This window comes from Lissotriton vulgaris, chromosome 12 (assembly GCF_964263255.1).
Source record: "Lissotriton vulgaris chromosome 12, aLisVul1.2, whole genome shotgun sequence".
Taxonomy (NCBI): domain Eukaryota; kingdom Metazoa; phylum Chordata; class Amphibia; order Caudata; family Salamandridae; genus Lissotriton; species Lissotriton vulgaris.
This window is the reverse complement of record NC_141700.1, coordinates 559,165,173-559,177,289: the sequence shown is the minus strand read 5'-3', so window position 1 is coordinate 559,177,289 and position 12,117 is coordinate 559,165,173. Positions and strand designations below refer to the sequence as shown.

General features: G+C 49.1%; 1 protein-coding gene across 2 annotated transcripts in view; it reads right to left on the bottom strand.

The window, feature by feature from the left end:
- OTUD7B (OTU deubiquitinase 7B) overlaps positions 1-12,117 on the bottom strand; it is a 479,130-nt gene that overhangs the window by 97,279 nt on the left and 369,734 nt on the right. For both annotated transcript variants that reach the window (XM_086945375.1, XM_086945374.1), the window contains one exon: positions 5,706-5,833. In XM_086945375.1, the coding sequence (XP_086801501.1) occupies positions 5,706-5,833 (128 nt within the window). The remainder of the gene's footprint in view (positions 1-5,705; positions 5,834-12,117) is intronic.

Below are 12,117 nucleotides of genomic sequence, written 5' to 3'. Positions count from 1 at the left end.
TGCTGCGGTTTTCGTCTCACCCCCTAGCTGCTCCGATCGCGGCCTCCCTTTACGCAGAGACCACAAGTCTCCGTACTCCTGCTCATTTCAAGTGTTCCTCCTTATCCATGCAACCCGTTAGGCAGCCGCTCCCCTTGTCACCTTCGGTTTGCAGTTGTCAGCAACTTCTAGTGCTCAGTTGTATTAATGTTCACATCCTGTATACTAGTTAAGTACATGCATACTGGTAGAGCATCAGGTCCCAGCTAAAACTGACCGAACATATGACGTGCATCCGGCGTGTCACTTCTCAGCAATGCAATACCTTGTTCTGGAACTTTAGGCTTTGTCCCAGGTATCTCCGTCCATTTCAGAACATCAGTATTATTAGCACATATGTGTAGTTGACCACTTTGCATTGAAATGAATAAAAGAGAAGTTCTCAGAACAGCAAAGCATTGCCCTCCCTCGCAGCCCCTCTGTCCGCCTAAGATCACACCATGACCGGGGCGGCGGCCACACTGGCCAAGGAGCGGGCTCTGGCCAATGGCCTGGGCACCAACGAGCAGGCCATCAAGTACTTGCGGCAGGACTTCGAGGCGCTGCGCCCCGAGTGCCTGCAGGCAGGACAGCTCTTCAAGGACATCTCCTTTCCGGCCATCGCCTCCTCGCTGGGCTTCAACGAGCTGGGGCCTGGGTCCTCCAAGGTGCAGGGCGTGAAGTGGAAGCGGCCCACGGTAAGGCGGACTCTGACTGCGCTTCAGGGAGGGAGGGGCGGCGGCTACCTGTGGGCAGCTGAGGACGGTGATGTGAGAGTGCGTACGAGGAAGGCAGCGGGGTGGGGGCATGGAAAGTGAGGGGCAGAGACTCGGCGAGCGTCCCAAGGTGACTGAGGGGCTCAAACTGTTAGATGTGGAGAGTTCAGTCGTGAGTGCGAGGGACGTGAGGGGGGGTGTAAAGGGGGTGTGGACATTGTGAGACCAGGACAAAAAATAGACCCGGGCACCAAAATCAAAGTGGTCCCCATTAGTGAACCGGATGACTAAAGAGTACCAGATAGGCAAACCAGGCCACTTGTGAACGTGTAAAGACACGTTGCGTAGATATTGTGCAATCTGCAAGATATAGGAGACATCATGCGTTTGTGTTTGCTGCAGGCAATGCTTGTGATCGAGAAATTAACAGTCAGTGGATGTATGAATCAGTGGGTGGGTGGAGTTGAGTAGTGGTTGGGTGGATGTATGAGTCATGGGTGGACGCAGTTGAGTGGTGGTTGGGTGTATGGAGTCAGTGGGTGGAAGGAGTTGAGTGGTGGTTGGGTGGAAGGAGTTGAGTGGTGGTTGGGTGGATGGAGTCAGTGGGAGGAAGGAGCTCAGTGGATGCATGAGTTAGTGGGTGATTGGAGTTGAATGGTGGTTACATTGATGGAGTTACTGGGTGGCTGGAAGGAGTTTTATAGTTGGATTTAGCCAGTGGATGGCTGAATTGAGTTAGGTGTTGGATGGGTGGATTTGCATGTTGGATGGAAAATTCAGTAGGTGGGTATATGTCTGGATGTGGTAAGTGGATGGGTGAATGGACAGAAGATGGAGCTGGCCAATGGATGGGCGAAAGAGTCAGTTGGTGCATATAGTCAATAGGTGGATCCATAGAGCTGGCCAGTGGGTGAATGCATAGTTTGAGTCAATCACTAGTTGACTGGATGGATGGAGTCTGCTTGGCTCTTGGAATTAGGCTCTGTGTGTAGCTGTGTGTGTGGCTGTGTGTGTGTGTGGCTGTGTGTGTGTGGCTGTGTGTGTGTGGCTGTGTGTGTGGGGGGCTGTGTGTGTGTGGGGGGCTGTGTGTGTGTGTGTGTGTGTGTGTGTGTGGGGCTGTGTGTGTGTGTGTGGCTGTGTGTGTGTGCATGGCTGTGTGTGCATGGCTGTGTGTGTGTGTGGCTGTGTGTGTGTGTGGCTGTGTGTGTGTGTGGCTGTGTGTGTGTGTGTGGCTGTGTGTGGCTGTGTGTGTGACTGTGTGTGTGGCTGTGTGTGTGGCTGTGTGTGTGGCTGTGTGTGTGTGGCTGTGTGTGTGTGTGTGGCTGTGTGTGTGTGTGTGTGTGTGTGGCTGTGTGTGTGTGGCTGTGTGTGTGTGGGTGTGTGTGTGTGTGTGTGGGTGTGTGTGTGTGGGTGTGTGTGGCTGTGTGTGTGTGTGGCTGTGTGGGTGTGTGTGTGTGTGTGTGTGGCTCTGTGTGTGTGTGTGGCTCTGTTTGTGTGTGTGTGGCTGTGTGTGGCTCTGTGTGTGGCTGTGTGTGTGTGGCTGTGTGTGTGTGGCTGTGTGTGTGTGGCTGTGTGAGTGGCTGTGTGTGTGGCTGTGGGTGTGGCTATGTGGGTGTGGCTCTGTGTGTGTGTGTGCATGGCTGTGTGTGCATGGCGCTGTGTGTGTGTGTGTGTGTGGCTGTGTGTGTGGCTGTGTGTGTGGCTGTGTGTGTGGCTGTGTGTGTGGCTGTGTGTGTGCGTGGCTGTGTGTGTGTGTGGCTGTGTGTGTGTGGCTGTGTGTGTGTGTGGCTGTGTGTGTGTGTGGCTGTGTGTGTGTGTGGCTGTGTGTGTGTGTGTGGCTGTGTGTGTGTGGCTGTGTGTGTGTGGCTGTGTGTGTGTGGCTGTGGCTCAGTGTGTGTGTGTGTGTGTGGCTGTGTGTGTGTGTGTGTGTGTGGCTCTGTGTGTGGCTGTGTGTGGCTCTGTGTGTGTGGCTCTGTGTGTGTGGCTGTGTGTGGCTGTGTGTGTGGCTCTGTGTGTGTGGCTCTGTGTGTGTGTGTGTGTGTGTGTGTGTCTCTGTGTGTGCCTCTGTGTGTGTGTCTCTGTGTGTGTGTCTCTGTGTGTGTGTCTCTGTGTGTGTGTCTCTGTGTGTGTGTCTCTGTGTGTGTGTCTCTGTGTATGTGTCTCTGTGTGTGTGGCTCTGTGTGTGTGTGTGTGGCTCTGTGTGTGTGGCTCTGTGTGTGTGTGTGGCTCTGTGTGTGTGTGTGTGTGTCTGTGTGTGTGGCTCTGTGTGTGTGTGTGGCTGTGTGTGTATGTGTGTGTATGTGTGTGTATGTGTGTGTGGCTGTGTGTGTGTGTGTTGGGCTCTGTGTGTGTGTGTTGGGCTCTGTGTGTGTGTTGGGCTCTGTGTGTGTGTTGGGCTCTGTGTGTGTGTTGGGCTCTGTGTGAGTGTTGGGCTCTGTGTGAGTGTTGGGCTCTGTGTGTGTGTTGGGCTCTGTGTGTGTGTTGGGCTCTGTGTGTGTGTTGGGCTCTGTGTGTGTGTTGGGCTCTGTGTGTGTGTTGGGCTCTGTGTGTGTGTTGGGCTCTGTGTGTGTGTTGGGCTCTGTGTGTGTGTTGGGCTCTGTGTGTGTGTTGGGCTCTGTGTGTGTGTTGGGCTCTGTGTGTGTGCGTTGGGCTCTGTGTGTGTGTGTGTGTGTGTGTGTGTTGGGCTCTGTGTGTGTGTGTGTGTTGGGCTCTGTGTGTGTGTGTGTGTGTTGGGCTCTGTGTGTGTGTGTGTGTGTTGGGCTGTGTGTGTTGGGCTGTGTGTGTGTGTGTTGGGCTGTGTGTGTGTGTGTTGGGCTCTGTGTGTGTGTGTTGGGCTCTGTGTGTGTTGGGCTCTGTGTGTGTTGGGCTCTGTGTGTGTGTGTGTGTGGGTGTGTGTTGGGCTCTGTGTGTGTGTTGGGCTCTGTGTGTGTGTTGGGCTCTGTGTGTGTGTTGGGCTCTGTGTGTGTGTGTGTGGCTCTGTGTGTGTGGCTGTGTGTGTGTGGCTCTGTGTGTGTGTGGCTCTGTGTGTGTGTGGGTCTGTCTGTATGTGTGGCTCTGTCTGTGTGTGTGTGGCTATGTGTGTGTGTGGCTATGTGTGTGTGTGGCTCTGTGTGTGCGTGGCTCTGTGTGTGCGTGGCTCTGTGTGTGCGTGGCTCTGTGTGTGCGTGGCTCTGTGTGTGCGTGGCTCTGTGTGTGCGCGGCTCTGTGTGTGCGCGGCTGTGTGTGTGCGCGGCTGTGTGTGTGCGCGGCTGTGTGTGTGCGCGGCTGTGTGTGTGCGTGGCTCTGTGTGTGCGTGGCTCTGTGTGTGCGTGGCTCTGTGTGTGCGTGGCTCTGTGTGTGCGTGGCTTTGTGTGTGCGTGGCTCTGTCTGTGTGTGCGTGACTCTGTGTGTGTGGCTCGGTTGTGTGTGGCTCGGTTGTGTGTGTGGCTCTGTCTGTGTGCGTGGCTCGGTCTGTGTGCGTGGCTCGGTCTGTGTGCGTGGCTCGGTCTGTGTGCGTGGCTCGGTCTGTGTGCGTGGCTCTGTCTGTGTGCGTGGCTCTGTCTGTGTGCGTGGCTCTGTCTGTGTGCGTGGCTCTGTCTGTGGGCGTGGCTCTGTCTGTGTGCGTGGCTCTGTCTGTGTGCGTGGCTCTGTCTGTGTGCGTGGCTCTGTTTGTGTGCGTGGCACTGTTTGTGTGCGTGGCTCTGTCTGTGTGTGTGTGGCTCTGTCTGTGTGTGTGTGGCTCTTTCTGTGTGTGTGTGGCTCTGTCTGTCTGTGTGTGTGGCTCTGGGTGCGTGTGTGGGTGCAAATGCAATAGGTTTCGCATTTGCTATTGCTATTGGCATTGTAAATGACAATGCCATTTATTTATATGTTTTAAAAACAAAAATAATGTCATGAGCAATGCCAATAGCTCTAACGTTAACAAAGACAAGACCATTGCATTGTAAATGCTTGTTAAGTGTTATTTTCTCAACTTAAAGGTAGAAAACGTGTTTTCTGAATTCTTAGTAAAATGTACAAGTTAGAGGACACCCATATCCATTTATTTGCAATGGGAGTCTGTAAAAAGACAGGCTCCACATCAAACATAAGGGATTTAGCCAACTGCGTACGTCTCAGAATGTCCATCCCTGTTCAGTGGAGTTCTCAGAGAGAAGGACCAAGATGCATTTCTGTTTGGACTCAGATAGACATAAACAGGTGGTGTGGGATTTCAGGTCAACAACCCTCATTACTTGGTTCTTTCCCTTCCAAGAGGTAATGACAAGTATGATGGTAGTAATTCTAAGATAAAGTTCCGTCATCTCCTTTTGTAGTGCCATCTTCTTGGATATAGACAGAAAGAAGATGATTTTTCAGTGACCTCACATGAACGCCAGACCAGACAATACAAGATTCCACTTGATTATGCTACACTGAACATGAGAAGCAAACCTCAATGAGTATCAAGCGCTGACAATTCTTCCTTCAAGCAGTGCACTACTTGAATTTTGTTGAAAGCATATGTGCAGCAGAGGGGGGCAGATTAGCCAAAGAAATAAACAAATGCAAAGAAAAGTGGTCTTTTCAAAAGGGGGGAGTTGAAAAAAAGCACAATCCAAATATGGGGACGTGCAAGAAAAACTGCTTTGTGCATGTTTTCTCACAAATGCACACACTAAAGGGGTTGTAGCTCTCACATCAAGAGGGAATTTATAACACAGGGTCTTCTAAATGAGAGCATGTTTGCAAGAACTTTTTTTTCTTGTTCTTCTATTACCCGCTGGGAAATAACTGGGAAGGAGGGAGACTTGAGAGTACCCATGTGCGTGTGGTGTATAGGTGATCAAATGGAGGGTTTCCATTATGTTGCAGCTCATAGAGGATGTTTTCATAAATTCCATAACATTTCAATTTATTTAGAGGAACAAAGACTAAATAAAGCAATCAGTGTATAAGAACAGATTAAGAATGCAGTTGAACAGAAAATGGCTCTCTACTTAAACAACTTACCCTCTCCCCCAGAGTCCCTTAGCATCGTGTCAGCCACCACCACAATAGGCCTCTTCAGGACGTGAGCAAGAACAAACACGTGGAACTCCTCCAGGCTTTCATACACTGGCTCTTCTGAACTCTCGACACTGAAGCACACAAAGTGAAATTAAATCAGGCATTCATCTCTTCAATATTTCATCACTGCCGTCCTACAGGAACATCACAAATCACCAACAACTGAAAGCAACTCGGCAAGTAGGGGCTTTTCACCTTGCATACTGCCAACCATTTGATCAAATCCACAGGTGGTCTATGCTTAATACATATAACATTTTTTTATGGTTGTTCAATGCTGTGCATTTATACATTTTCTTTGCTGTAAACTGGCAGCGTGGACAATAAATTAGGAAAACCTTTGTCTGGGATTATTTTCAGTTGGCTGTTGCATCAGTTTGTTCCTAGAGTAATGATGAGAAAAGTTTGAAATAATCTATAAACCTAAATGCTTTTTTGGATGATAATGAATCCATCACACATTACTATAAAGATGTGTTTCTGGTGCAATATGTGTTATCAAATGAATGGATGGCTAAAATGTTTAAAGAGCAAAGGGTTCTACAAGATGTGTTGCTGTTAAGACCCATTTGCTCTTCAAACATTATAGTCACCCATATTGACCAATAGAGTTACAAAATAAGTGTGAATTATTGTTTAAAGAGGAAAAGTTTCATATTTAGAACACTAATTTTATATCACAGGTATCTTGTCAGAATCCATAAACAATAGAAATATATGTCTATGTGAAGCATCTCGTAATACATGTCAAACAGGAAAGGTTATGACATATGAGAAATGGCTTTGGTGTGTTCTAATAAATTGCAGACTACAAAGGCTTCACCACAGCAACATTACGGGCGTTAAATACAATGAGCTGAGTGAAGAAAGCAACTGGCCTAGAAAACAAGAGCTATTGCTCGGCATGTAACAAACTAATACAACTATGAGGTTAAATAAGCTAATTATATCTTAGTGAGAATTAGGTTAACGGATTAGGGTTTTGTGATGAAAAACATTGAGGCGTATATCCTTCATATCGGTTAAGCCCCTTACAAACATCAATTGGACCTTTCCTAGAACTTAGGAGGATTACACAATACCTCTGGACGTATTTGATTTAATATGTGTATGTAAAAAGGATTCTGACCTAACAAATATGACGCTGCTGTAGAACGCCAGGACATGCACTCATGCTTGTGGACAAATTCGGCGTATTTTCCACTCTCTGTTAACCTCACTGAAGGGTTATTTTAACTCCAGATCCGGCTTGTGACAGCTAATAAAGATAATGGCTTTTAATCCTTGGAGATCTGTATGCTGCAACTGGAACAGCCCTTAGAAAGGTGTATGGGAAATCTGACCAGCGTCGAAACACATGTTGGCTAGAGTTGTAATGAACTTGAATAACAAGAATAAATATAATGAGAATAAAGCCCAAGAAGATTTGACATACCTTCGAACTTTGAGTGCTCAAGGCAAATTTGTATGGGTATAGAAAAATTTCGGAGACTGCGAGCCCTCAAGGCCTTTCAAGGGGTACTGAACACCCGCTCCGCAGGCAAGCATGCCGTCGAGCTCTGGGACCTGCTCGACACAACATCGCCGGACGTCGCCTTCCTGACAGACACCTGGTTTAACGACTCCTCCGCACCAGACATCGCCATAGCCATCGCAGACTGCTACAAGATCACCCACAGAGACCGCACCAAAGGAGTCGGAGGAGGAATTGCCATCGTCCACAAGAACAGCATCAGGGTGTCGACTAGCACCGACGACGCGCTCAGCACCGCCGAACAATTGCATTTCCAGAAACACACAGACCCTAATTCCACCCTCAGAGGCACCCTCGTCTACCGAACCCCGCCCCCAGTTTAGTGACTCTATCGCCGACTTGATCAGCACGCGCACCCTGACCTCCACCAACTACATCCTCCTCGGAGACCTGAACTTTCACCTTGAGAACAACAACAATAACTCCACAACCCTGCTCGATAACCTCGCCAACCTCGGACTGAAGCAACTCATCACATTGCCCACCCATGCCGCCGGCCACACGCTCAACCCAGTCTTCTCCTCAAGCAAGTACGTCTCCATCAACCACACCACTGAACACCTCTGGACCGACCACAGCTGCATCCACCTCGCCTTTCAGAAACCAACCACACACCACCGCACCCAACAGATCCTCGCCGCTGCTGGAGCAAAATCACCAGAGACCAACTGCACGCAAACCTCGCTCTCAGCCCACCGACCGAACCATCGAACACCGACTACGCTGCCCACAGCCTCCGATGCTGGATCGAGGACTGCGCCAACACCCTCGCCCCGCTGAAGAAACCCCCCCACAGAGACACCAGCAAGAGGGCCAGCTGGTTCACCCCAGAACTCCTAGCCTCCAAGCAAGCCTGCCGGAAACTAGAGAAGAAATGGGACAGTGAACAAACTCCGGAGAGCCACGCAGCACACAAGGACGACATCCGCAACCACTACCACCTCATCAGGGCGGCCAAGAGAACCTCCTTCAAAGACCGCCTCGATAACAACGCACACAATAGCAAGGAGCTCTTCAACATCGTGAAGGAACTCTCCAACACCAACAACATCGGCCGTCGCAAGCCCTGTGCGACACCCTCGCCACCTTCTCCCACTGCAAGATAGCAGACATCCATGACCGCTTCAACACCCAGACAGCAACACAACAGACCCTCTGTACACCAACGACCACGACCCCCTGCTAGCCTGGGCCAGCGTGAGCATCGATGACACCATCAAGACCATGCGCTCAATCCACTCCGGCTCTCCGTCGGACCCATTCCCGCACCACGTCTTCAACAGAGCAAGCAGCTCCATCGCACCCCACCTGCGCAGCGTCATCAATCTCTTCCTCGAGACCGCAACCTTCCCAGAGATCTGGAAACACGCCGAGATTGACACCCTACTCAAACAAGCATTGGAAATGCAATAGGTCTCGCATAAGAAAAGTTGGAGCTATTGGTCTTGTAAATGACATTTTATTTATGTGTTGGTTTTTAAAATAGCTAAATTGATAGCTTTGTCATTTACAATGCCAATAGTTATAACTTTTGCAAATGTGACACCTATAGCATTTGTAATGCAATATGTTTTATTTACGTGACTTAGATGTATTCGCATTACAAATAACAATGGCTTATTTTTTTTATAATTAATACTTAAATAAAAAGTTATTGTAATTTATAATGGCAATAGCTTAAACTTTTGGAAATAACTTTTGTGAAGATTATGTTCAGTGTATTTTATTGTGACGAAAATCCAAGAACAGAAGTGAAATATTAACATCTTTTTGTGACATTTGTAATAAACCTTTAAACATTGAGAGAACATATTTGAACCAGTTGTTGTTGAATTGTTGCACAGACTGATGCTCTGGTGGCGCTGAGTGATGGTGTGGTGGCGACGAGTGATGCTCTGGAGTTCAGTGATGCTGTGGTAGTGCATAGTGATGTTGTGGTGCCCCTGAGTGATGATGTGGCGGTGCTGAGTGATGCTGTGGTGGTGCTGAGTGATGCTGTGGTCATGCGATAGACAGATAGATAGAGTGAGTGTGATAGATAGAGTGAGGGTGATTGATAGAGAGAGGGTGATTGATAGAGAGAGGGTGATTGATAGAGAGAGGGTGATTGATAGAGAGAGGGTGATTGATAGAGAGAGGGTGATTGATAGAGAGAGGGTGATTGATAGAGAGAGGGTGATTGATAGAGAGAGGGTGATTGATAGAGAGAGGGTGATTGATAGAGAGAGGGTGATTGATAGAGAGAGGGAAAGTGATAGATAGAGGGAGGGCGAAAGATAGAGGGAGGGCGATAGATAGAGTAAGGGCAATAGATAGATAGAGTGAGGGTGATAGATAAATAGATAGATAGATTGAGTGAGGGCGATAGAGGTGTAGAGAGAGGTATAGAGAGGGGTATGTAGAGAGAGAGGGGTATGTAAAGAGAGAGGCGTAGAGAGAGGGGTGTAGAGAGAGGGGTGTAGAGAGAGGGGTGTAGAGAGAGGGGTGTAGAGAGAGGGGTGTAGAGAGAGAGGTGTAAGCTTGGTGTAGAGAGAGGGGTGTAGTGAGAGAGGGGTGTAAAGAGAGGGGTGTAGAGAGAGGGGTGTAGAGAGAGGGAGGGGTGTAGAGAGAGGGGGGTGTAGAGAGAGAGGGGTGTAGAGAGAGAGGGGTGTAGAGAAAGAGGGGTGGAGAGAGAGAGAGGGGTGTAGTGAGAGAGGGGTGTAGAGAGAGAGGGGTGTAGAGAGAGAGGGGTGTAGAGAGAGAGGGGTGTAGAGAGAGAGGGGTGTAGAGAGAGAGGGGTGTAGAGAGAGAGGGGTGTAGAGAGAGGGTTGTAGAGAGAGAGAGGGGGTGTAGAGAGAGAGGGGTTGTAGAGAGAGAGAGGGGTGTAGAGTGAGAGGTGTAGAGTGAGAGAGGGGTAGAGTGAGAGGGGTGTAGAGAGAGAGGGGTGTAGAGAGAGAGAGGGGTGTAGAGATAGGGGTGTAGAGATAGGGGTATAGAGATAGGTGTGTAGAGATAGGTGTGTAGAGATAGGTGTGTAGAGATAGGTGTGTAGAGATAGGTGTGTAGAGATAGGTGTGTAGAGATAGGGGTGTAGAGAGAGAGAAAGGGGTGTAGAGAGAGAGAGGGGTGTAGAGAGAGTGGGGGGTTTAGAGAGAGAGAGGGCTGTAGAGAGAGAGAGGGGTGTAGAGAGAGTGGGGGGTGTAGCGAGAGAGGGAGGTATAGCGAGAGAGAAGGGTGTAGAGAGAGTGGGTGGTGTATCGAGAGAGAGGGGTGAAGAGAGAGAGGGGGGTGTAGAGAGAGAGAGAGGGGTGTAGAGAGGGTTTGGCGCCACATCCTCTCCTTGATTTGAGAGATTTTGAATTCTGAGACTTTTGAGCATACACACAGCAGCCCGGCAGGCCCAGTGATCGGACAAGGGGATTACCCAAACTCAGACCCTTGTTCTCCTAAGAGAATAGACCCAATGTGGTGCAGAATTCCACTTCTGTCTTTATTAATTAGGGGTTGGAGGTAAAGCAGACTGCACGAGGTAAACAGTGAAGCTTTTACCACCATGGAAGCCCGTCCCCACCCTCTTGTTCCGGCCTATAGACATTTGGGGTGCCTGGAGTGCTTTTATTTTGTTGTTAACACTCACCTGACAGGCCCTCCTGCAAAGCCCACAAATCTGTCAAGACGGTCAAGTGGGAGCCCTTCTCTGAGCTGCGCCCCCGATACAGGCCAGAGCCTAGCAATTAGAATCATACCACGGGTACTTTCCCATTTGTGGTTGCAATAGCTTAAATCATGGGTCATAATTCGCCTCGTGGTAATCTAATTAACACCGTGGGTATTACCGCTTCCAGCCGGGCGCTCTCATGAGGCCTTTCAAAGTAAAAAGCAAAAACTCCGGGAGTGTCTTACTGTGCACAAAGAAAAATGCTATTGATGCTGACTGACCAAAGTTTACTGTTCAAACCCAAATGCTATAACTCATTTTATTGGTACCGATTTAACATGGAAAAATGTATACACGTAGCATACAAACGTATGGAAAAGAAAAACTAGGGCTGAGTGTACATCCACGGAAATCAAACGTACTTCCACCACAATTACATAGGCTTTTACATTTCCAGTCCTTAAGAACTGAGATGAAAGGGCGGCTGCAAAGAGGAGCCGTGTCCGACAAGGCACTGCATGAGGGAAACAAACTAAGAGTGACTGATGCCCATAAACACAGTCCCGCCCGCCTTTGGCAGGAGGAGGCAGGCCAAGGTTACATAACGGATGATGGCTTTTCACCGTACACGTGGCTGGAAGCCCTAAACGTCCCGAAGGCTATGACTCGAATGTGTTTGTCAGCTGCCTTGTGTGCAAGCAGGGGCGCTCCAGTAACAGAGATGTCAGGCTACGGGCGACAGCCATCTTACAATCAGGGCAATGCATGTATGAATGAATGTCTTTTATATAGCACGCCGATGCTCCGAGTGTCCCGGCATAGAGGTACAGGTGAGGAGCAGAGTCCCCAAATGTGTCCCAGAGTCCACAAAGCTTAAAAAATGCGTCTTCTGGGCCTTATGAAGAGAGTTTCCTCAGGAATGAAATACAGCACGCAATGAACACGGGTAGAAAGCAGACGGATCTACTGCACGTGTGCTAAAGAATTCTTCGTGTGGTACAGGTCGGTGTTTTCTTCCAATGTTGCGGTGGATACGCGGTTTTATTTTGAGCTCAGCGATTTCAGTTTTCATTGTTGCATGTTAAACCAGAGGGATGGTTAAGAGGAATGGAGAATAAAGGCAAACCGCTCTTGCCTCTGATAGGCTAAAATCTGCCATAAAGTATTGGTGACAGTCAAGGAGC